General features: G+C 44.3%; 1 protein-coding gene across 17 annotated transcripts in view; it reads left to right on the plus strand.

Moving 5' to 3' along the window:
* The first annotated feature begins 16,564 nt into the window (after positions 1 to 16,564).
* The window catches only part of Mitf (melanocyte inducing transcription factor), a 213,232-nt gene continuing 203,288 nt past the window's right edge, over positions 16,565 to 26,508 (plus strand). For 11 of the 17 annotated variants that reach the window (XM_087656052.1, XM_087656057.1, XM_087656071.1 and 8 more), the window contains exon 1: positions 16,568 to 16,800. Coding sequence is in view for 11 of the 17 variants with exons in the window: in XM_087656063.1 (XP_087512189.1) it covers positions 16,697 to 16,800 (104 nt within the window). In the remaining 6 variants the exon portion in view is untranslated. 17 annotated transcript variants of the gene reach the window in all.

Here is a 26,508-nt window from a genome sequence, read left to right on the forward strand (position 1 = left end):
CCCTGAGAAAAAGAAAGTCTGAGATGACCACCAGTCTTGTCTGATGCTGCACAGGGTGGGAGAGAGCTAGGGACCAGAACCCCACCTCCAACCACTGTCCCTCAGAGGAGTGAGCCCCAGGAGTGAGCCTGAGACAGTCTACTCTTAAATGAGGGCACTCGGCCAGCATGTCTGAGGGAGGAGCAAGCCCGAGATGACATCCTGACTAGTTCTGTGGGGCCCAGACAGAGAGCTAGACTGAGATGACCCAATGCCCTACACTGTGCAGGCCTCGGGGAGCAAACCATGATTGAAATGACCCCTGCCTGTCACTATAAGTGCATGGGTGGGACATAGCATTCTTGAGACCACTCCTGAGACAACCATCTTACCAGGGTATTGTAGAAGAGCTGGCCCTGGGGGCAAAAGAGCAGGAGAGCTGACCCTACTCCTAGCAATACTCAGGAGAGCAAACCCACACGTTGTGGGAGTTGCGGGTGAGTGGGCCTGGGGTTATGAGTGTAGGACAGCTGGCCCTGCCATGTACCTCCCATGCAGTGGTATGAAGTAGGAAGTGATACCTCTTCCTACCTCCTCCCCTCCTCAGCACCTGTGAGGTGGGAGACCTGGTTCTGGGGTCATGAGAGCAGGAGAACTGATCCTACTTCTCACCAGCTGCAGCACTTGGAAGAGTGGGCCCCGAACCTCTCCTAGGCAGCACAGTAGAACTGTCGCTGGTGGTGGGGACACCAGTGTGCCAGCCCCAAGGGCAGGAGGGTGAGACAGCTGGCTCTGACATTTGTCTATCTTGTAGTGACATGGATGAGAGAAAAATGCCTCTCCTGTACCCCTTGCCACCTACAGCAGGCAAAGAGAGCTGGCCCTGAGGTCATCAGAGTAGGAGAGCTGTCCCTGTCCCTTACCGGCTGCAACACTCGGGAGAGTGGGCTCTGAAACTTGCCTGGAGCTGGCCTCAGTTGCAGGGGCCTAGTGAGTATGTGAGAGAAGGAGAGCAAGTGGGATGACCAGCTCAGATAACTCTCAGGCCCTGATCCAAGCCTTTGAATTGGCCCACCCCCACATCTACCTCATCAGTGAACTGCTGGAGCACATGAAGGGGCCAGTCCTAAAGATTCAAGACTACAGGATCTCCATGTCACAGGGCAACAACAGGATATCCAAGAGGAGTCCCATCGAGGTTCCAGTACTGATAGAGTAGCAGAAGCCAGAGGCCTTATACCAGACCAAGGAGTCATTGCAACAAACATTTTCAAGCAAAGGCATGTGGATAAAAGCGTGTGCTGTCAGACACACTGTGACACACTGTGACATGCTACAGCTTCCACAAGATTTTTTTCTCTCTGTTTGGAGATGACAAGAGTACAAGGTTGCAAGGGTGGAGGGCAGGTTCAAGGGGATGGGGAGATGAGTAGCATTGGGATGCATGATGTGAAATTCACTAAGAACCAATACAAAGTTTTTAAAAAAGAATCAGAGATAACCCCTACTCCCATGGTTAGGAATCCCACAAAAACACCAAGCTACACAACATTAACATATACACAGAGAACCTAGCTCAGCCCCATATTGGCTCCCTGATCGCTAGTCTCCATGAATCCTTAAGAGCTTGGGTTAGTTGATTCTGTGAGTTTTCTTATGCTGTCCTTGACCTCTCTGGCTCCTACAAACCTTCCTCTCCATTTTCCAAAGGATTCTTGTGTTAAACCCAGAGTTTAGCTCTGGGTCTCTGCATCTGCTCCTAATAGTTACTGGGTAAAGCCTCTATGATGACAATCATGCTAGACTCTTGTCTATGAGTATAGCAGAATCATTAGGAATCATTTTGTTGCAGCCTCCTCCTCCCCCTTCCCCCTCCCCCTCCCCCCTCCCCCTTCACCTCCTCCTCCTCCTTTCTCTTCCTCTGGTTGTGTCTGGTTCTATTATGGGTCTCTGGTCTATCCAAGCATCTGGATTCTGGTCCTCCAGGCAGGGTTGTGGGGATGGGGGTGGGGTGCTTTCTCTTGTGGCATGTCTTTCAAGCTGTACTGATTATTGGTTGTTCATTCCAATGATGCATTTGTATTAATTGGGTAACCCCGCCCCCCGTGGTGATTTTGGAACTGAACTTGACTTTGTGAGGTAGAGGAGTGCCTTCCTCTGTAGCAGGTTACCCTTGACCTTGAGCTTATCTCACTATCAAGTCTTGACTGGTAGGACGACTGACCTCTGCTGTAATGCCCAGCTTAAATGTACACTTTATTTTTCTGTTGATCTGTGGGGATAGGCGCATAGATTGTCTAAATCTTGGCTCTTATTAACAGTGCTACAATAAATGTGAGAGAGCAGTCCTTCATTCACGCCGTCTTCCATTACTTTGGAGATATATATCAACCCAGACGGAGGACTGCTAGATTTTAAAGTAGTTCATTTAAAACTACACAGCATAGAGGACCCTCCGTGCTACGTCCACGGGGAGCATTCCTGATGACACTGTCCAATTTTCTCCACACCCACAGCATTTGCTCTTTTTGGTCTTTTTGCTGACAATCCTTCTTGCTGAGGCAAAAAGCCAGCTTGCTTCGGTTCTAACTTGTATTTCTCTGATCATTTGAGATATTAAGCACCTAAAAATTATTTATTTTAGCCAGGTGTGATGGTACACCCAGCACTCGAGAGGCTAAGGCAAAGTTTCAGGATAGTCTGTTCTACATAGTGAACCCTAGCTCAAACATATTTTATTTTATTTGTAAAAAAGTTTTTATTAATTGAACATATTTTTAATTGTTGTGCAAGACCACCAAAATTCTGTATGTTTATGGGGTATCGTAATATCATTAGGTATCGTAACATATCATTATATATTGCTTAAATCCGGGTAAAATATCTATTTCCTCAAACGCTGATTAAAATCACGAATTCTCCCCTCTAGCTTTCTGAGATACTCTGTAGCTGTCACACTTACCTTGCTATGCATTAGTACAGTGGCGTTTCCTGTTTCCATGGAGCTAAGGTGGAATACCCACACCCTTTCCCAGACTCCCTTTTTAGAACCTGGTATCCACCCCAAAATGATACATTTAAACTGCAAAAAATTTCAAATTACCTTGAAACTTTTCTTTTAAAAACTTGCCAATGTACCGTCTTCTACCAGATAACGCCTTTGTAAAAGTAGCTTGAAGAAGGCAACTCTGGGTCATTTTTCCCATTATTGTAAACACGATAGTGCATTTTAAATGCATTTTAATTATTTACGCACTTAATTTTGATCTTTTATTTATTGAAATCTTCACATGTGGGTGGAGTGTGTTGTGATCACCTTTTAGCCACCCCCGACTCTGCTCTTTCTCTCCCTAGCTCTAAACACCTACCACCTCTTCCACATTCAATTCATGCCGCCTGCTGGAATATCGACTGATTTTGCTGGTTTATAGATCTTGTGTGGGTAACCAGAACAGCAGCGCGTTCATGATTGAGTCGGCCATGTCATGTCCAGAAGTCAGCACTTCCCAGCCTTCCTCCCCATTCTCCAGCTCCTATGTCCGATCTCTCCCCTTTTCTGACATCCCCCCACCCCCACTCCCACCCCCACTCCCACCCCCATGCCTAAGTAGGTTCGATACAGATGTTCCATTTAGGGCTGAGCACTCTGTAATCATTTAATCCCAGTGCTCTGACCAGTTTGCTAACTACTGCCCGCTCCACAACAAGTTTCTCTGGCCAAAGTTGAGAGTGGTGCTAATCCATGGTCATCAATCCATCAATCCGCATGTTTAGAAGGCAGTTGGAAACATCACCATTTAGCAAAACAACAGTTGTTGGGGCGGTTCCCCAGTTGGGCCTTTTACTTCCCCTTGGGTGTGTTTTTAAATTATGAAGAAGAACCACAGGGCAGACAGTCTTTTTCAGCCTTTAAAAAGTTAACTGCTTGTCTTAGGTAGCTTGCACGGATTTTAATCAGTCAGAAAACGGCAGAGATGTAGCATTAACGAGCACCATTTCCTGAACACCAGTGTTGTGGTCCTGTTTTAGGAGTGGGGATTTTACCAATTCACAAGCTGGGACATTCTGCTTGTCAGCAATTTTGTATTGTGTTGAGGAAAGATGGATGCCAGATCTTATTGCTCTCACAAGGAGCCCCTAAGACTTAGCCAGATGTTTTGGTCCCATTGGGCCTGTGGTGCATCTGTGCTTTGAATAAGATGTCAAAGGGTGTGCCCTACACGTCCACTGTACCCATGGATATACTTCTAACTGACCTAAGATTTCGTTGGTGGTGCTCAGGCAACAAACATGAACTTTCATGAAGTTAAGCAGGAATGGGAATTAATTGGAAGAATATTGTGTAGCTCAGAGTCCAGAAGGCACAGTTGGATATCTTCCTGGTGGGGAAGAACAAGAAGCAGAGGCTTTTGACTGAAGTCTCAGCAGGAACTTCTGGGTCCATTCTACAGGGGTTGGGAGGGGGGCAGGGAGGGCATTGTGGGCTGCCTCTGCTCCTGGGTCTTCTCTCCCAGGGTTCCTCCACAGGAGACTCAGCTTACAGGGCTAGCAAGTTTACTGATCCAGCTTGGGTCAGCACTTACTTCTCTAACCAGAGGATGTTAGATTCTGTTGATTGACACTTGGAATGGGGCCTGGGCAGTTCACCGTTGGGAAAGGGAAAGGAACAGAGGCTGAACCAACTCCAGCCAACAGTGTCCTGACTTTTGTTTTGATTTTTAATTCTGGATCCCCCTTGCCCTTAAGTTCTATTAGGAATTTACCCAGAGTTCTTTTTTCTCCTTCTCCTTCCTTCTCTCCCTTCCTTTTCTTTTTAATTTTTAAAATTAGACATTTTAAAAATGTTTTTTCAAATTTCGTATTTTCTCTCTCTAATTCATATCTTTCATGGTTTTGTTCTTTTTTAAAGCAAACTCTTGGTAGCATTGATACAGAAGAAACTGTAGAATTTGGAGTTCAGCATTTGAAAAAAATTACTTGCTGAACTTACAGAGGACCCAGGTTCCATTTCTCAGTGCCACGTGGTGTCTCAAACTGTTTATAATTGAATGTTGTCTTCTGGCCTCTTTGCGCAGCAGGCACATATGTGGCACAGATACATATGCGTACACACACACACACACACACACACACACACACACAGTAAAAATAATACACACATACAAAGTAAAAGTAAAAACCTTTTTTTTTATTTAAAGAATGCTGTAGGTTTTGCTGAGTTGGGATATAAATACAAACCTAATGCTCAGCCTTCTTATGCTATATAATTTTTATGGCTGTTTGAGGGATTGAAGACAATTCTACCCAGAAAGTCATGTATCAAACACAAAGAGTATCCTTAATCTATCAACATTATTCGTGTAACTTTTACCAGTTCTTATTATTGACCTAAGTGATAATTTAAATATCACCATTTTCTCCCTGATTTTAAAGAACATACATAATTAGTGAAAATAAGCTTGTTCACAGTGCAACTTGAAACAGCTTAGCGTGGACTTGCACATGTTTGTTGCCAGCATTTAAGAGGTAGAGATAGAAGGACCGGGGGTTTCAGGCCTGCCTCAGCTACACAGTACATTTGAGGCTAGCCTGTGGTACATGATATCCTTTCTCAAATGAACAACAATAATGAAAACTTATGTCTTTGCAAGTAAAACTTTTTTATCCCAATATCAGTCCCAGTAATAGTGGTCAGTGACTTAAGCTATGAGTACCATTAACACACTTGTCATACACAGTTTTCCTGGAGCGAAAGCAGAGCTGACATATGTTATTTGTCTTTTCTTCATGTAAAACTTAAAATGTGGTGAAAAAGCAGAATATCAACCCAATAATGCTGGTACCTTTGTTGCTTCCTACTGCTGTAAAGAGACACCAAGAAAGCATTTAGCTGGGGTCTTGCTTACAGTGTCAGAAGCTTAGCGCAAGACCATCATGGCAGTAGGCAGGCAAACTGGCATGGCACTGGGGTAGTAGGTGAAAACTTTCATCGTGTCTACAGATAGCTGGAAGAGAGGCTGTCCCCGAGTAGGCTTTGAAAACCTCAGAAAGCTCAACCCCAGTGACACACCTCCTCCAACAAGGCCACACCTCCGAATCCTTCCTAAACAGTTCACCAACTGAAGCCGACCGTTAAATATGGTTCCACCAATCCTGTTCTACAAATTAGAAAAGCGGCAAGAACACAGAATTGAGGTGATTTACATATCTTGCTCAAGGTCATGTAAGCAGAGCCAGTGTTCAAACACAGCTGATGTCTCCATATGACACAGAAGAAGAGGCCAGACTACTGGTATCTGTTTAAAAGTCTCTTTGTATTTAACTAATTGGAACAAATTTGAGTCTGTTGGTTCAGTCTGCCAACAAGTCTTTCTCAGATTGTGACTGGTGTTATATAAATACTGGACAGATATGACAGATATGTGTTAAGTGAATAAAAAAGATATATTTCATTTACAAAACTCCTTCGCAATGGTGTTCAAAATGCCAAGAAATATTCTGTGTAACTTACAATATTAGCTAAGATATCATTCTTTGACCATCCCCTAGTCCCCATGCTTACTCTTAAGCAGTAAGCCCCTGCCACTTATTCCTAGGCAGGAAGCACTCTAGTAGTCAGTGGTCTTGACCTTTGACCCCTGGATCCTGCTATTTTATCATGCTATTCCTGGGGACATTGAGCATCCAGTTCTTACACTGGATCCTACAGGGAAAGAAAAATAAATAGATTTTCATCTCTGACCTAACAAATGCATCTTTAGCTTTTGAAACTTCCCGACAGCTTTTTGTGTTAGCATGAATGGGAACATCAGATCTCCTGAGGATCGACTCTGCGACCTTCCCAACAGGAAGTGTGAGGGCATCTCGGTTTATTTCTGCTTCTGATTATTTCCTTTAATAAGTGCTAAGTAGGCTCCATCCAGTTATTTTCCAGTGCACTTCTCCAAATCACCCAGTAGCGTGTGCTAACACGTCTGTCTCTTGTTTTAACAAAGAGATGGCAGCCTCCTTGTCTGCAGTGTGCCCGGGGGGACACAGGCTAATTTCTACCCTGATAAATCAATTTAGACTGGGGGAGAGCCCTGATGATGGAAAAGTCAGTTGTTTTGCTCCGTTAATATTTACTGAATGTGCACACATGAACACGACAGACGACACTTCCATTTGTAGTGTCATTGTCACTGTTACAGAAAGGAACAAATATGACTGCTATGGTCTGGATCAATAACTCTAAAGACCTGCATATCTGAGGTGTAGTAGGCAACCTTAATCAGATGGGAACTTGGAATTTAAACCACTGGGGTGTGTTCTTAAAGGGGTGTTAGGGGTTCCAATTTTTTCCTGGTTCTCATAGCCTCCTCAGCTACTTGCCCCTGTCAAAACACATTGGTTTTACAGGCTGAGATTAATGAGGTCACCTGGTCCCAGACTGAGACCTCGGAAATCTCAAGTCAACATAAGCTTCTCTTTTTTTCTTATAAGTTGTCTGAATCAGACATTTTGTTACAGTCATGGAAATGGGACTAATTTCTTGCTCATGGTCAATTTATTTATTAGCACAAACACAGTTATTGAAAATCAGCCACTCACATGATTCGGAATGCTCAGAATTGGCAACGGGGGGAGTGTTTTAGATATGTGTGTGGCTGCTGCTGGTGGAAGTTTCTGGAAAGTTAAGAAGACAGTGAGAATACAGCAGTGCATCATAAACAGTCTATTGCACTGAGTTTAGGAATGGGCCACTGAATGATCCGGGGATGTGCTGAGAGCGGGGAAAAGTCAGGCAAGTCTTCCTATAATGGTCGAACTGAATTTTAATATCTAAATTATGGTACTGAGCAAGGACTGTCAGGTATTGAGCAAGGCTGTCTATTGCAGCCATGGGAATAACAGGAATAGACAAGAGTGGCCAGGAATGCAGGACAGGAAGAGCTGGGTAGGTAATGTTACAGAGCTTAGCCTCTTGCTCTCATAATCAATGGGAATCCAGAAAGAACTGAAATTAAGCAAGAATCAAAGAGAATTAGTGTTAGAAAACCAAGTTCTTTTTGACAAAGTTCTAATAAACATGGATGCTTTTTGGAGTAGTGATTTGATTTCTAGGGAAATATATTATGGTTGAAAATTCATGAGATCATCTGTACCTATGACCATGGGATCTACCTAAGATCTATTACAGCAGAGTTTAAAAAACTGAATTTTAGTAAATTTATATGATAATGAATATTAGATATTTTAAAATACAAAATAATTTGTAGCTAGTGAAAATTATCCATTACAAATATTCAAAAAGAAAATGTTAGAGACAAGGCAGTATAATTATGATCTTTAAAATATTTCTTCAGATATATTTGTAAGAACATGCTTAAGACATCAAATGTTTAAGTATGAATAGCTTTCAACACTGGAATTATAGGTATTAAATTTTACTTTTAACTTACATTTTGTAAATTTAAATAATGAGCAATATTACTTTTCCAACAAGAAAATAAATACATTTACATGCCAGCACTTGGGAGGTAGAGGCTGGATGGTCAGAAGGTCAGGGTCGTGTGCTGCTAGGCAGTGAGTTCAAAACTAGCCCGGGATACATAAGGCCCTGCCTCACACAAGTGAACGAGAACCCACTAAGCAAATGAAAGCTACCCTACCTGAAGTGATTAGTAGCAGAGACATAGAAATGCTCACTTCGGGATTTGTCTCCTTCTGTTGTATTCCTCAGAAGATGTTCTGTGCTGTCCTCCTTTCCTCGGGCTCTGTGACCTCAGACACCCTGGAACAAGAATTAAAAGCATGGCCTCCAGGACTGTTCAGCACTGGGTTTGGAGTAATCGCACTTGAACCCTGCTTGTGGGAGCCCTGGCTGGCAGCTGCCGATGGCTGCCTGCCGGGCTCAGCACTCACAAACCATCAACGCCACTTACTTGCCTTAAAGAAGGTAAAATCCTCCCCAAAGTCCAAAACTCTTAGTCCTATTGACCCTTCCCAAATGATCCTATGCAGTCAGCAACTCCTGTGGCCCCTGAGGCTCTTGTTCTGAGGTCACCGAAGCACCTGAAATCTCAAGCCAGCCCCTCCTGACTTCCTCAGATCCAAGCTGCTCAGACTTTACCTTGTATCCTTCTTCTTGTATTCTTTTCATTTTTGTTTTCCTTCTCGATTATAACAAACTTACATCACTTCCTCCTTTCCCTTCTCCCCCCCCGTATACCTCACTTTGCTCATCTTTAAATTAATTCATAGCTTTTTTCATTAATTGCTGTTCCATGCATACACATGTGTACACACACACACACACACACACACACACACACACACACACACACAGACACACACACAGACACACAGACCTACCTAAATATAACCTGCTTAGTCTATGCCATGCTACTCTTATGTCTTCTTCTAAAGCCATCGTCTACCAGGCTTCCTTCTAACCTCCTGTCGGTGCCTTCCTTTGGACTCGGTTTTCCTGTAGTCTGACTTGCTGCTATTTCCACACTAAGATCAAATCAGTCAAGACTTTAGCATGGGGCGGAGAGGGACTCAGGTGCTCCCACTCCTCACCCCAAACCTTGGACCGTTGATGGTTTCTAAGGGAGGAAGGGTCTGTTTTCCCTACAGCAAGCCACAAGATAGATGACCCCAAGGTTTTTCCTCAGTACCCCTGAAGCTTCAGATGAGATTTTGGGTGTGCATTTGATAATTTTTTGAAAGAAGATCTAAACCTTTGATAAAATTCTCAAGGAAATGCAATGGATGTGTTATTAAATTATTCTGATAAACCGTGGCACAAACTTACATCTTTGGACTTATTTATCTACACGATTTTCATGTTCCATCTCTGAACCCTGTGAGGTTTCATTTGCTTCCCCTGGGAATGACCCACATCTCCGCACAGACTCTCCTGCCTTGGCAAACAGAGGAATACCATATGCCGGGAGATGTGGAAATCGTGCCTGCTCGCCCCTCCCCATTGAGGCTTCCTTTTAGTCACCTGGGAACTCCTCTTCATTCACGGGACATTTTTTCCATGAACATATTTTTTTTCAAATTCAGAATAAGATTAAATTCTGGCTAGGAAGTAGAGGCACACACCTTTACTCCCAGTACTTAGGAGGCAGAGACAGGTGGATTTCTGTGAGTTAGAGGCCAGCCTGATCTGCAAACAAAAAATTAAAACAGCAACAACAACAAAAACAAAAAATAATAAATTTGGTTTAAAAAGGAGTGGTGTTTGGGCAAACTTATGGGGTTTCATATATATGGTTAAGTTTATTGTTGCCAGGGAACCTTGGGGGTAGCAATAAGTAATTAATAGATAGAAAAATAATTGAAACACTTTATATTCTCTGAAGGTATGAAGGAAAGAGGGTACTGGAACTACACAAATCCCGATCTAACAATCAAAGTAGCATTGACCTTGGACTGGATGCTAGAGAGATGAAGGAGTGGGGAACACCCTGAAATTATTTTGGTAGTTGTGGCCATTTTCTGTGTCCAAAGGTCTTGTGTTCGGGGTGTCAACTGATGTTAACTGTCCTTGTTGGTAGCTCTAGTTCTATCATGGCATACGTTACCTATTTGCTTTTTTTTTTTCTTTTCTTTTCTTTTTTTTTTTTTTTTGGAGCTGGGGACCGAACCCAGGGCCCTACGCTTGCTAGGCAAGCGCTCTACCACTGAGCTAAATCCCCAACCCACCTATTTGCTCTTACAGGCAGATTGGCATATTGGGCTGTGCTGCATTCCTTGAAGGTCCACAGAGACTCCGTGCATTTGCCACAAGCCTCCTTCTGCTGAGGCTACCTTAGGAAAATTCCATTGGTTCTTTCCTCCAAACACACCATGTACAAAACTGTTTCCACACCTTCCTGTGTCCCTTTTTCATTTTTCTCGGGAATTATATGCTTTTTAATGTAGTTTTATTATCAGAAATATTACTCATTTAAAAAAATTAATATAAGTGACTGTTGAGATGCTTTGGCCAATATAAAGAGCTTGTCACACAAGCTCAATGTCTGCGTGCGATCTGTGGAACTGACCTAAGAGTAGAAATGGAAGCAACTACAGGGAACTGTCCTCTAACTGCTACGCTTGCACCTTGTGGTACGTGCTTCCCCCAATGATAATAGATCAAGTGGAAGACACTGAGAAATCATTATGATAGACATCTTTCTTACACAAAAATATTTGGTCATCATGATGTAGTGACTTGGGAGAAAGATCATTTCGTTTGATAAAGTGCTTTTCATGCAAGCATGGAGACTTGAACTGCCCCCCCCCAAATGGCATGATGGGATGTGCTTATAACTTGAGTGCTGGTGAGGTGGGTGAATCCCTAGAGTTCACTGGCCAAATGTCCTAGTTGAATCGGTGAGCCCCAGCCATTGAGATATACTGTCTCAAAAACCAAGGTGGACGTTGTCTGAAATCACCTATCATATCTAACAGTGATTCTGGCCCCTACACACACTCGCAAACATGAGCACAAACAGAATGTGTGTGTGTGTGTGTGTGTGTGTGTGTGTGTGTGATGACTTCCTGTATCCCATCACTAAATTTCAGTACCTCACCATTCACTTCTCATTGTCCCTGTCCCCAGGCCCTTCATGATTAGAAAAGGAGGAAATGGAATAAGTTATCTCTTATAACTAATTTGTATGTGTCTGTGAGATAAAAAGATTAAAAAATACAGTGTCTGTGTGTGTGTGTGTGTGTTTCAGTGGTAGAACACTTGCCTATTATGAAGCCCTGGGTTCCATTCCCAGCAAAGGCAAACAAATCAGTAACAAAAACATACTGCTACTTGATAATTATTTCCTTAACATTATTCAGTTTTGGCCTATGAATTTGTTTTAATGAAAGCCAAAATACGTTCCACACAGTGTATTTAGGGGACACACCTCCTTTTTCTCTCTATTTTTTTAAAAGTTGAAGTCTAAGTCCCATGGCCTAACCTGTCTCTTAGATCTCTAAAAGCTGATGGCTTTCCCCTTTGGTTTATTGTATTTGTTTATTACAGCTGTAGAAATATTGGGTCTTGGGAGATGGCTTAGGGCTTAAGAGCTCTGACTGCTCTTCCAAAGGACCTGAGTTCAATTCTCAGCACATACACAGAAGCTCACACATGTTTGTAAATCCAGTTTCAAGGGATCTGATACCCTCTTCTGGCATCCTTGGACACTGTATGTACATGGTGCACTGACATATACACAGAAAAATATATCCAGATACATTTTTAAAATAAGCTATACTGGCATCTTGTTCTGAATTTCTCGGTTGTCTGCTTGCATCCTTGAGGTGCCAGCCACACAGTTTCCTTACTTATATTTCCCTTTGTAATTGATGACTAGACCTCAGAGCTTGGCTCTCATTTAGTTTTTGTGCATCTTGAATTTTTCATGTTCTTCTTTCAAAAGAGATGAGTCATAACTCCTCTAAGAATGCTTTATTACTATTTCAACCCTCTGTGAATGTTGTTTTCTTAGATGCTCACGGCATTAAATCATGTCTTCTCCCATTTCTGAAAAGGCAATGGCTATTTCCTTAGTGAGTGGACTACATGTGTTTTTCTGATCTTTCCCTCATGCCCAGCTAGGGCACAGTGTGTCTGGCCCTGGGTAGTTACTTTGTAAACAGTTGATGAGTTAGCTGGATGTGGAAGCACATCCTCACTGTGTCACAGGCCTTGACTCAGCTTCGGGACTGAGAGTCTCCCAAGAGCGGAAACTATATGCAATCCAGCTTTGTTGCGAACCACTCAATGTTGCCCTGTTCACTTTTATGTCATGTTCAGTGTACACCTTGGAACCTGGAGGACCCTTGATTATCCAGCCACACAATGTCTCTGAGAGTTGAGGTAAGAAATTCATGTGATGAGCATATGTAAAGCGTTACATAAGTACAGGTAGTATCAATGACAATAATTGTAAGTTCTAATTATTGCTTTATGCATCGGATAGGCACAGTTCTCCATTTAAAGGTAAGTGCTGCTGACTTAGCACCTGTTTCTAAGCACTATCTGCGTCCAGGTTTTAACTCACTGATGAAGACTATCTAGCTGGTTCTTCAAGTGAACAGCATTTTGTCATGTGGCCTAGCAGTATGGTCGTCCATGGAAAACTGCACGTAAAGGCTAAGAGCATTTATATAATGATGACTTACACCAAGCTCTGTTGTGCCACTTGGGTCACGGAAACACTTCCAATGAAAGGAAAAGGTTTTCGTTCATCTGTCTGGAAAGTCCAAAGACTCCTGATTTCCGACCTGGTTGGAGCAAGGAGTGGAAATACCATGGTTGTCTGCTTCCCTAGTCTGCTTCTATCTCTTCTGCTTGTTTCTACTTCCTTCTCCTCCACCTTTTCGCTTAGCTTCCCTGTGTAACCATGGGTCAGGACGTCTAGATTTTTCCTTCTCTTCCATCCCATGCTTCCAAAAATCAGAACTATTGGAGCAGAAAACTTCCAAGCAAAATGTGGTGTTAGGATCAGGTGTCAGTTCCTAAAGGAATTACTATGCCCAAAACGTGTTATATGGGGAAGAGCCACTGGTAAACTGCTTAGGATCCACGAGATCACCTCACATCCATGTATATGTAAACCTACTTCGACTCAATGAGCTGCTAAAAAAAACCCAACCAACCAAACAACCAACCAAAAAACTAAACCAAACCAAACAAAAACAAACAAACAAAAACCCCGAACATCAACAACAAACCCCCCCATAGACTCTAAAGTAAAAGGGAGCTGTGTTGGGAAGAAGATGTGTTGGGGGGGGTGGGAGTGGAAAAGACAGGGAAGGGGGGCTTTATTCTAATCAAAATATATTATATATACATAGGGAATTGTCAATAAATCAACAATTATTTTAAAAGACGGGATTCTATAATGGTCAGGACAAAGTTACATACCCACTTGGCAAGGGGTGACAGATGGCACTGCCCAGATAATCCTGGGAAGGTTTTCTGAACAGAGAGCAGAATGATCAGGAAGAAACAAGGGGCTGGGGGATAGCAGCTTCATGTGTCTGCCATCTTAAGACAACTCCAGCTCAGGGCTACACCCCAGAGAGTTCTTCAGTGAAGTCTTGAATTTTCTCACTTTTCCTTTCAATTTAAGAATGGTCCTTTAGGGGGCTGGGGATTTAGCTCAGTGGTAGAGCGCTTGCCTAGGAAGCGCAAGGCCCTGGGTTCGGTCCCCAGCTCCGGAAAAAAAAGAACCAAAAAAAAAAAAAAAAAAAAAAGAATGGTCCTTTAGGTCTGGGATATCAGTCATTGTCCCACGTATGGAGTGACATGGACTGCTCTATGACAGTTTTGTTTTCTAAGACCTTGTTGTCTCTCTAGCTTGGGCTGGCCTTAGACTGCCAGTGTAAGCAAGAATGACTTTGAACTTCTAGCTACTCTGAACCCACCTCTCCCAAGTGCTGTGATTATGTGATTACAGCATTATACTGGTTTATGCAGCATTGAAGATTGAACCAAGGACCTCGAGGCTCTACCAACATTATATCCCAGGCCTCATTTGCCTCAATTCTGATACAAGTCTTGACAGTGTTCCAAGGGCCAACAGAGCGCCATTAGGCACTACGTACATCTATTTGTGTGTTCTAAGAAGGAGGAACACAGCTTCCTTCAGGCGAAAAAGAGCTCATGGTGGGCCGAGAGATTCAGACAGTGAAAAGGTTCAGCGTTTCTCAATGGGGGTGACATTGGGCAGGAAAGCTTGCTGTTAGGCACAATGGAGCATCTGTGGTTTACACCTCATCAATCCTGGAATTGCTCCAAGCCCATCAGTTTCTGCTCCCACATTCCAGCACTGATTATGGAGGACCTGGATGAGATTAGGAGTCCAAACACATGCTGCTTACTTGGTTTACATCCCCTCTTCCATAACATCACCTCTGAATCTAGTTTCCAGTAGTTACTCTGTCAGATACCCTGTCATGCTGCTGTCATAGTCAAGGATCAAAGAAGTATTTTAAGAACAATATTCAGCGATAAAATTTTGGTTTTTGCTACCCCAATGCAGTATACATTTCCCCCGGATTCACCTGCTCCTACTCGTGATCTTCCTGATATAAAATTTAAAAAGGAAAAGCTTCATTGTGAGGCAAGGAATAGGAGTGGGTAACGCCAAGGAGATGCCCACCCATCAGTGTAGACGTCTTAGGATAATCGTTTAGGTTATATTTTCTGAAAGTGAAAATACACAGAAGAGGTGAGAATTTGCAAAGAATGTCTTCAAGATAGCCGAAAGAAAGCCAAGATTAATAGTCATTGAATAGCTTTTAACAAGTTCTATGCATGTATTATGTGTGTCTGCTGCATGTGCATGTGTGTGGGCACCTGCATTTGTCTGTTAGAAGTTGGCTTTCAGGAGTTAACAGTTCCCTACTTTCGTCACGAGTGTCCTGAGGATCAATTGCAGGTTGTGTTTGCAAATAAACACATTTTACTGGCTGAACCATTTTGCCTGCCCCCAGTGCATATAAATTGCAAGTAATTTTTTTTCTTACTTTTGACCTTGCAACACCATCTCAAACAGGTTTCCTAATCTCTTCTTTCATAGATGAGGAAATTAAGGTTTCTAGGAATGAAACAGACATGTCTAAGATTGCACAGGATTTCCTAGAACAACTGGGGATTTCTACCATCTTAAAATGCCACCCTTAACACCGATATCTCAAAGCATTCGTTGTTGTTTATACACGATGAAGAGTCCTGCTGGAACTAACCAGAAGACAGGTCTGGACATACAAATGAACCAAAGTGCAGCCATTTAATACATCACCTAACCGAGTGCCTCGAAGCTGCACCGGCATGCAATGTTAGGACAATCTCATTTGAACTCCCAGCCAACTGAGAAATTGAAAGCAGACGGTGGTGAGCTGTTTGGTTACTTGGTGCCTTTTAAAATTAACTGAATCTTTCAAGTGCTGCTTTAGATTAGAGGTGACTAATTGGATAAAAGGAAAGAAGCCTTTCAACGGATGAAGAGTATTCTGGGAGCCCAGAAGGAGTTCCAGAAAAGGAAGGCACAAGAACAACTCCTCCAATAACGCTTTCATTATAAAAGTGAAGTTTCCAACACTCTGTTCCAATTGAGGACAAAATGATGTGTCGCTGCAGCCCAGAAGAGCTCGGGGGCGAATAGAAAGCACTTTTATTTTTAAAATGGGCTTTAACTCTGACCGAAACTTTCTAGCGTCAAAACCCCTTAGTGTTTTATTTTTTTGAATGAACGCTCCGAGTGTCTTCGCAGATATCTAAACCAGGAGGGACAGTAGAAGCCCAGACTGAGTCCGTTCTTATTAATATTAAACAGCCAGGTCTGTATCCTTGAGGCAAACGGGAGAGACACGGAGAGGAGCTGCTGACATTGACAAGGAATCCAAACAGGACTTGCACTATCGGTGTACACCACGTTGCCTCTCCCCGGTTTGGCCTTCTGGGAATTGTAGTTTTGCGGAAGCTGATATCCTGGAGAGCTGGTATGCTGGGCCTGGGCAGAACCACAAATCCCAGAGCGCACCGGGCCCGGCCCCTCCCGCCCTGGTGTGAGAGTAAACTCACCGCGCCGGGGCGGGCAGCGGGCTAGCGGGCTGAGTGGGGCACTGAGCGGGGCGCGCGTCTTGGGGTACCCGAGGCCCTCCCCATCTTTGTCAGGTGCCCGGGTTCTGGTCCAAGTCCCAAGCAGTGGAAGGCGGGCAAGCAGGAGTCATGCAGTCTGAATCGGGAATCGTGGCGGATTTCGAAGTCGGGGAGGAGTTTCACGAAGAACCCAAAACCTATTACGAACTCAAAAGTCAACCTCTGAAGAGCAGGTGAGTGGTGACAGCTGGAGGGAGGCGCGGCAGGAGGCCCAAGGGCCCGGCGCCTGCTACCCTGGGAGGAGAACAGCCAGTCTGGATAGCTCTGGGACAAGGACCCCGTGCCCTTGCTTGGGGTACAGGGCGACCTAGCCCCTGGCATTTAGGGTCCTGCTCACAGATGACTTGCTCGCATCCCAGGTTATCTGACAGTGGCACTCTTGGGACACCGTGAGTCTCTTGGGATGGCTCATCCAGGCTTGGGGACCCTTGACTGCAGATGCCAGCTGCTGAGCTGGATGGGGGCTGGGGCGGTACCCGGCGCGAGGTGGGGTAGGAGGAGCACCGGACAGGGACGGTGATCTGGTGCTACCAGGAGTAATTTTTCTGAAGATCCTAAGCAGGCTGATGGGCTCCGAGAGGGAGAGCCTGGGGTGGATGGAGATCTGATGCTTCAGGGTAGCAATGAACTGGCCTTCCCTTGTAGTCTAGCCCCCCTGGGACATACTACTTAGAGAGACCTCTAAGTGAAGTTCACCTGGCTTTTACCTTCCACCTCCCACAGAACAGCACCCGCGCCCTGGGCGGGAGGTAGTGTGTGTGGGGTGGATGGGGGGTGGGGGGGAGGTTGCGGGTGGGCGTGTCTCCCCATTCTTCCTTGCAAATGCTAAAGGAAGGGAGGGAGCAATTAAGCTATCTTAGAGGCCTGTGGTGGTTGGGAATGATCTCCTTGGCAGCTACACACATTTAATTCTCCAGGTGCTTCAAGAACTTTGGGCTTGGAGTGAAGATGCTCTCTAGTCTGGTGCCTCCTAACAGTCAGTACCTCTGCAGAATTGTTATCCCTCACACCACCCTTCATTGCTACTTGTCTGGCAGAATTGGTTATAACTCTCCTTGGTCACTCTGGACCCTTGAAGCCCTTTTTATTTGTAATGTTTATGGAGGGAGGGGGTAGTCACTGGAATCTGTGACTTTGTTTCTACCCTTTCGGTTGTGAGATGAAGTAAGGCTAACCCAGGAAGCATCATCACCTCGACTGTCTAGGGTCTGGATGAGTGAGGTCTCCACTTCCTACCTGGCAAAGGGGCGGAGGGCCTCCCTTTCAGGAGCCAGGGAGGCAGAAGTGAGGGGCAGAATCCTTGCTTTGGGAGAGAAGGAAGCTGAGTCTTAACTGCTGGAGAGTGGAGCCAGGTTCCTTTCCTTCGGGGCTGGGGCAGGACCTTGAATCCAGTAATGGGAACAAACTCTGGGAAGAGTTTGCTCTTGCTCGAGCAGGCTTTTTGTACATGCTTGTGGCAGAGTGGAAGGAAATGTGTTAGGCATCAAGATGCATAAACTCAGCCTTTCACTAGTGGCTTCTTTTCATAAAGGCTATTTGTATGTGACCGTAGATGGGGTGTATTGGGTGCTCTGAGTGACACTGTGTAAGGCGTATTGTTGGTTATGCTCACTAGAGCTTTATCTGCATGTGGCTGAAGGGACCAGTGTTTTACTGAGCAGTCCCTGCTTTTGCTTCTATAAGCAAATGCTTACAAGGCCAGAATGAGGGGGAGTGTGTGTGTGTGTGTGTGTGTGTGTGTGTGTGTGTGTGTTGCTGAAAGAAATGAATTAACTGTGCTGTTCGAATCATTTGGATGGTGGCTGTTACATTAAATGAGTCTGAGGGAGTGAGGAAAGTACCTTTGGGGAAAACCAACGAGTGCCCTGACACTCACGTAGAAGGATTTGGTTCTATTCTTTCTCACAGTCAGCAAGAATGGCACACAAGAGCACGTGTCCTCTGGAGCTAGCTAGCTAGCACAGAAGGAAAAATGTGGGGATGTGGGCATAAACAGCTTCACACGTTAGTACGAGCAGCAGGTGCCAGGTATGCTCTTTGAAATTGACCCATTAAATAAAATCTGTGAATAATTTTCTGGAGAGGGTGACATATTGTTTTTGACCGTTGTCCTAATGATATTACCATTGACATTTGTTGTGTGACTTTAAATGCAGTTCAGGGCCTTCTCATTGCTTGCAATTGAAGTCTACTGGGGAACCCTTAAAGTCCTGGTTGGAAAAAGGTTGTAATGAAAACTTGCAGATTCTCAAAACAAGGACATCCCACTGTATTGTCTCCATCAGCAATTCTCAACCTGCGGGTCGTGACCCCTGTGGGGGCTGTTGTATGACCCTTTCACAGGGGTCGAATATCAGCTATCCTGCATAATCAGATATTTACATTTATGACTCAAGGCAGTAGCAAAATTACAGTTATGAAGTAGCAACAAAAGTAATTTTATGGTTGGGGGTCACCAGAACATGAGGAACTGTATTAAAGGGTTGCAACATTAGGAAGGTCGAGAACCACTGGTCTAGATTGTTTCAGGATTCACCCATTTCTTGCCTATTTCTCTGCTCTGACTTTGACCAAGTCAGTGTCAGTTTTTGCCTGAGTTATTGCAGCAATCTCTTAGCTCTCTCAACGTTGGCCCGTTTTAGTACCTTTTAAATTTAGCGCCCAGCGTTCTTATTAAACTGATTTTTTTCTTTTTTAAGGCTGAGACCTGACTCAGTAACTTGTGTGCTTGCCACACGACTGTGAGGACCTGAGTTCTTTTCCAGGAGCCCACATGAAGAAGGCAGGCATGGTGCTTGGCAGTTGTAACCCCAGACCTGGGGAGGCGGAGATAAGCTTACTGGCAAGCCACCTATCTGAATTAAAAAGTCACAGATACAAGTGAGAGACCGTGTCAAATTACCAAATGAGGAGTGACTGAGGGAGACACCCGAGGTTGATCTCTAGTCTTCTCATGCATGCACATACACACAGACACACACCCCAGTACACAGTCTACCTGTGCATACATCCGAACATGTATACACACATACATGTACACAAACCCCAAATCAGAGACTCTCAGCCATCACTGTGGGAGGGAGTTGTGGGTAACTGTTAGCAGGTAGATCCCAGGGATGTGCTAGCTTCTTTACATTGCACAGGGCAGCTTCCACAGCAAAGAATCATCTGGCCCTGTGCTAAAACTCAAGTTAGATCATGCTGTCCTCTCCAGTCAAAGCCCTCCACAGCTCTTCTTTATATTTTCAGTCCTTCAAATGGCACAAGGCAGTATAAGTGTCAGGCTGCCCTTCAGCTCTGACCTTATCTCTCGCCACTTATCATTCTCAGAAGAGCCAGGCTTTTCCACCTTTGGACATTCATTCATTGCTCCTGCCTCTGCTTGGACCTTTCTTTGCCCAGACAGCCACAGCTGTAGTACTCACTACTCCATCAACTCCTAACTTTCCTTTTCAATGTGCCCTTAATCGTACAGATAGTGTGGCCTTCTGGGACCATGTGTTATAATTACTCTCCCTCCAAGCTCTCAGTCTTCCTTATCCGGCTGTGTTTCTTTCATAGTGTTAATATTGGAATTTACAGTGTAATTTGTGTGTGTGTGTGTGTGTGTGTGTGTGTGTGTGTGTATGTGGATATATAAATGTGGATATATATGTGGATATGTATGTGGATATATATATACACACACACACACACACACACACACACACACACACACACACACACATATATATATATATATATATATATATATATATATATACATACATAGGCGCATATATATACTTCTGGGCTCCAAGGTGGAAAGGATTTCTCTATGTGTTTTGTTAACTACAGAGTCACCAGAGTCTAGAACACTCAGTCACAGGGCTCTTGTTGTTTGGAGATGGAGGCTTCTTTACTGTAAAGAGCTGTTCACTATATAGGATAATGTTTGGTAGTACTTATTTGTTGGACACACGCTGCTCTCTCCTTCAGTCTGTCACGCTTGCTTTATGTCTTCATAGTCACTATTGTGTTCCTTTGGAGATAAATTCCCAGCAGGGTTTCTTCAAGGATGAATTTCCATATTCTTCCCTGGGGCTCAACCCAGATATTCACGTATTTGGAATATGTTGCTGAACTTAGATTCCTTGAACCTCCTCTTGGGCAGACTGACCAGGTTAAGTGTTGTAGGATGAGACCCAGGAGAACAGGTCCTCATGATGAATGGTGTTTTCCTGGGAATGGTTTCTCCACAGTGGGTCACCGAAGAAACAATCGCAGCAGACCCAGATCCACACACTGTCAAGTCAAGTCACAGGAGGGAAATGCAGGGCTGCTCTTGAGCTCCGGGGCAAGCGGGCTATAACTCTTTTGGACACAGTGGTGTGGCCTGCGGTCTTGATACTTTGTTCTGCAGAAGCCCAAGGCTTTGTAGTTGCTGAAGCCCTTTTCCTGGGCAGACTTAGGAACTGGCTTCATTGGGCCCTGGTTTCCTCCTACAAATTTTACTGCTGTTTCGGACAGTATTAAATTTCCTGCAGATTAGAAATGGGAATGTGAGCGAGTGCTGAGTTAATCACGGCAAGATGGGTTGCTACAGCGGTGCCAAGTGTGGATTCAAAGAGAGATGTGTGGAGTTTGCATAAGCCTGTGGGTTAAACAGAAAGAGAGACTGCTCTGTCCCACACACACCACAAGCACACTGGCTTTCCCAGTAGAGAGTTCCCCTTCAGGTTTTACACTAAAAAGGTCCTTTAATTTGATAAAATAATAATCTGTGCTTAGCAAAACAAAACTGTCAAGTTGATCTCAGTCTCTCCCTCTCCTCTCTTTTCTCTCCCTCCCTCCCTCCCTCCCTCCCTCCCTCCCTCCCTCCCTCCCTCCCTCCCTCCCTCCTTTCATCCCTCCCTCCTGTATCCCTCCATTCCTCTCCTTCTCCTTCCCAACTTTTGTTTGTTTGTGGATATTTTCTGTTTTGTTTTGTTTGTTTGTTTCTGATTTTTCTCTTCTGATCTGTCAGGGCACCGTTGGCTTGAAGACTGAAAGCCTCACTCTGTCATTGCGTTTTCCCCTAACTAGCTGGGTGACCTTGGACAGGCCTGGTGATCTCTAAACTTGGTAGCCTTCTCCCTAGAGAGAGTAAGAAAATTAACAGCAGCATGAGCTTTGGGGTCGTTGCTGTCACACGGTCATCCTTCAGCAAGTGTGCGTAGATAGGACTCTTCTTCCTTCGTGGGCTCTGACACTCTGGAATGTGCGTGTCTTTAGTGCATTGCGGCTCACTTCTCCAAGGCCAGTGCTGTTATGTAATAAAACTTCCTCAATCTTACAAGTTCTGTTTTGCTTTCCTTCTCACAAAGTGTTCAGAAATTTGTTTTTACATTTTACATTTTTGATCCATCTGATAACAGTTTATAGGTGAAAGACTGGCAGAAGGGGCATCAGCACACAGATAAAAATCCCTAATCGGCATGTGTTTCCAAGTCTGAGCATACCCAGGTTAACAGCAGTAATGATGGCTAACAGAGACTTAGTATGTGCCGTGTGCCAGTCTCTGTTCAGAGGGTTTTTACATGAATGAGATATACTTAATCTCAGGCTTCTGAGATGGCTCAGGCTAAGGCTCACAACCAAAAAGATAAGATAGGCTTAATCTTCCCAAAGAGGTGCTTACAACTAAGAACAATGGTGGTACTAATTATGGTGTTAAAATTATCTAGTCCTGACTGTATGCCAGGGCCTCTTCTGAACATAACTTGTGTGGACTCAGTTAATTCTCACGTTAGCCTGAGGCATCTGTATTTTTATTTTCCACCTTTTTTTTTACAGAGGGAAACTGAGGCATACCAAGCAGTAGATAAGGCTCCTATTTAAACAGGGTGGGGGGGTCTAGTTGACCTCCCAGGCTCTTATGAATTAGTGTGCACTGTCCTGTACAAGGGAGTGTGTGTGTGTGTGTGTGTGTGTGTGTGTGTGTGTGTGTGTGATTGTGCAGAATCCAAACCTGCAGCCAGAATGTCCAGTGGGGTGAGGGTTAGAGCACACGTCCCATTCAGTGACCATACAAGGCAGACTGTGACCTGCTGTGGGTATCAGCAATGGGGATTTATTAGAGGAACCTGCGTTGGTGTGGTGTGGGCCAGTGGTTCTGTGAGTGAATGAGGGAATTTGAGTTTGACCTTCAAAGTGAAGCAATACTCAAACAGCTGAGAAGGCGTGAGATGGCATGAAGGGGCTTGCTCCTCAATGCTAGCAAACGGTGGGTGCAGGTGGGCAGGTCTAGGGGATCATGGTAAGCGTTTGGATCGTGGCTTGGCCATTTAGCTAGAGCATCTGGCTTCAAGATACATCATCTCGTGGAATTGCCATTAACCTGGCTTCAAGATGGGACCAGTAGACCATATCTTCTTGAAATTGGTGTAAGTTTTAAAACAGGCAAAGTCTAGCCCGGAGTATAGCCCATAGTATAGCCTTTGATAAATGATAGCAGCTCTTTCTTTCCTGGGAAAATTAGTGTGTAGCATTGTCTCCTCCTCTCACCAATAAGTCAGCTCTTATAGAATCATAAGCAGAATAAACCAGACTGAGGTGCCTCAACCTGGCAGATGTTCCAGCCTCATTATGCAGATGAGGCTTGTGTATGATTAGACAGAACACTTGATTAAAGTGGGATTCTAAGTGTTGGTTTTGCCTGTTACTGGAGATTTCCTCTTCCCCGAGTGCTCCTATTTATAGAGTTTCTTTAAGTGTGTGTACATTTAATTCCCTTTGAGTTCTGCAGTGCAGTTTGCACAAGCTGATGCCTAGCTCTGCTCCAGTTGTGCAAGAAGTGGAAAATATCCTTTTTTAGAACAGGTCACATGTGCTTTACTGTCAGGGATAGGACCTCAGTGTAAAAAAATGTATCTTGGGACAAATCAAAGTTACTAAATTTCTCTCTCCAACTGCTTTGTTTCAGAACTTGTAGTATTAGGATAAATAACAGGACAAAAAAAAATCCTTGGTTACTATTCTTTCTTTGGTCAGCTGTCAAGGACAACAAGAAAGAGTCCCACTTGTTTTTGTGTGTGTGCTTATGTGCGTAGCAAGCATAAAATGTGCTGTACTGTTAGGTTCGTCTAATTGAGGTAAATCATAAAAACATGTTTAGCCACTCTCCAAATGTGGATTATTTGGAGGAAATTGTCAAGAAGGCAAGTCAGAGACAGTTACTGGTAATCACAAGCTTTCAGTATTAGAAGACAGTGAGTGTATGGTTTATTTAGAGAGTTTTCTGAGTCTTAATACTGTGTGGCCTGGGGAGCAAAGTTACACCAAGACACGAAGTCTGCCCTTTCTGTGGCGGTAGGGCCAGATTCTCTGCTATAATTTCCTTTCTTTGCTTCTGGTGTCAGCATTTCCCAAGGCTCACTTTGGCTTCTTACCATCAGTAAGCCCATTTCTCCAGGTTGCTTCATAAACACAGGTCTCTTGTTTCTCTGTTTAGTGTTTTCCTCTGTGTTGGGTCAAGCATGCTGTGGAGGATGAAGGGGTTATCCCTTGCGGTGTTCACATGAGGCCCTTGTCCTGAGATTCCAGTGACTCCTTTCCTTATGACTGCTGGGTACTTTTCAAGTGCTAGATGCTGTGGTCCAGGCACACAGACACGACAGATATGGCATTGTTGGTGCTTTTCTATTAGAGCTGGAAGTTGGGTCCGGGTGGGCTGAACAGCAGGGCTCTGGGGGAGGGGAATAAGGGTACTTGGTAAGAAAAGAGTCACAGGGCTGAATGTCCTACCTCAACTTCATGAGGGCCCTCTCATGGCTCCCTAAGTCCCTGCGCGTCAGTCACTCAGTCACGTTAAGCAGGAGCACAGCTCTGGAGCCAGAAGGAGCTGGTTGTGTTTGTTTCCCTTCTTACGCCCCCATTCCTTTCTCCCCTTTTCATCAGTCATTTATTAAGCATTTCTACTATGTTGGGGCGCTTGCTGGCTGCAGGGAATGAGATGCAAATTAGATAGCCATGGTTTCTCCTAGCACCGTGCTTCTCTCTTGGAGGTAAGGACCTCTAAGTTAATAATGAACCAAAGACTCCAACAAGGTAATTTTTGCGGTGAAAATTAAGTGGAGTGTGTTATTGGTGGAATGTAACTGAGAAAGAAGCAACCATTGTGGGGTCCCACGGGTGGGGAAAGCACCGTGAAAGAAGTGCTTTTGAAGTAAGACCTGACATAATGGAGAATGCCTGACACAAAGGTGCTACCTCTCTGTGACTTTGTCCAAGTTACTCAACCTCTCTGAACTTCAGGTTCTACTCCCTTGAGTAGAACAACTACTTTGCAACGTTTCTACAAAACTAAAAGGTTTTGAAATGTTTAAGAAGTAGCTAACATCAGGCTGGTGGTAAGTAGAATTCCCCCTATACCTACTTAGGACTGATTGAAGGTTAAGACAGAAAAGCAGAGAAGCAATAGAAATGAATCTTCGTAATGAATCTTTGTTGTGAGTATTTATAGCTTGTTTTTGAGTTTTTTTTCTTAGTATTGGATGAGTCAGGTTTCATGCTTATCTTTGTAAAATTAACCCCCGACTATGAGTGGAGATGGGTCTTGCTTTTTATTATTTTTTTATTTCCTTCAGAATGGTCTGGCTCTGTGTGGTTGTCCCCCTGTGTCTGCACTGAAGTCACATTTGACCCTGCCTAGCCTAGGAATGGGCTTCTGGCTTGACCTGGGGTTACATTTTTGGGTGTAAAGGTAAGGTCTGAGAAAATGAGGATTCAACAGCAAATCTCATAAAACCTGCCCATCTTCCTGACTCCCAGCTGGGAGTCTCAGCACTGGATCGTGCCTTCAGACATGAAGCGTTAGTGCTGGTGCAGAAGTGAAAAAAGAAGCTGACTTCCTACGCTCCTCCCAGCTCTTGTTCGCTGACATCCGCAGACGGCAGCTTTTTAAAGCGGCCTCTTTAAAAACAGTCCTTTTTGAAAAATCATTTGGACTTCGATAGCTGTGTTCTTTCATTCACACACACTCGGAATGACAGCTTTTAAAAGGAAAGATCCTACATCGTTAGAAGGCAAATATTTTCAATCTAAATCGGTGAGTTCAGGTCTAGGGGAAGGCAGCGATGGAGTCTGGTTCTTCTATAAGAAGCTGTGTCTCATTGAGCAACTTCAGGAAGATGTGTGTGGGCTTTGCCTTCCCCTACCCTGCCCCTTCCCCAATGTGAGTCACTTGCTGAATCACCCACACAAATTCCCTCACTTTCCATCTGATCAAGGACATCATTGGAAAAAGTGGCTTCCTGCCCTATTGGAAACACGCACAGCTTATATTTGAGGCTGTATACTTTCGTCAGGAAAAGTGTGGCTCGTCTGAAGGAAACTAGAAGGCAGAGAAGATCTATTTGGTGTAATGGCTGGGGTTATCTATGAACTTACAAAATGACAGTCAGACTCACTTCACTTCCTTTTTACACGCGAATCACACACGAGAATCACAAACATGACCTTCTTATTTAACTGAGGCACCGGAACCATCCAGGTAAAGTCTGACAGAGGACCTAGACGTCATGTGGCCTTCACTGTTCTTCAGGCATGACGAAGGACTCTCCCAAACTAGCAGAGATGGCACTCTACAGTTAAGTTGGTGAAGCCACACATGGTTATGTCCGTGGTCAAGTCTAGGCTACCTTTATCTTTCCGTTTTCAGCAGAAGTAGAGTAAGTCACTCCAGGAGCAGCTTTCCCCTGTTGTATTTCTGAGCCTGCAGATTGGCACTGTACAGATTCAGTACATTGGTCAGTAGAGCCCTTTGCAGCCAACCAATCTATACTGCAGTTGGCTGAGAATAACCGAGAATAATTATGATAGTATGACCAGTTAGTTAAGAGCCCTTTACTTGCAAAGGAATG

The sequence above is a fragment of the Rattus norvegicus genome, chromosome 4 (assembly GCF_021556685.1).
Source record: "Rattus norvegicus strain SHRSP/BbbUtx chromosome 4, alternate assembly SHRSP_T2T, whole genome shotgun sequence".
NCBI classification, from domain to species: Eukaryota; Metazoa; Chordata; class Mammalia; order Rodentia; family Muridae; genus Rattus; species Rattus norvegicus.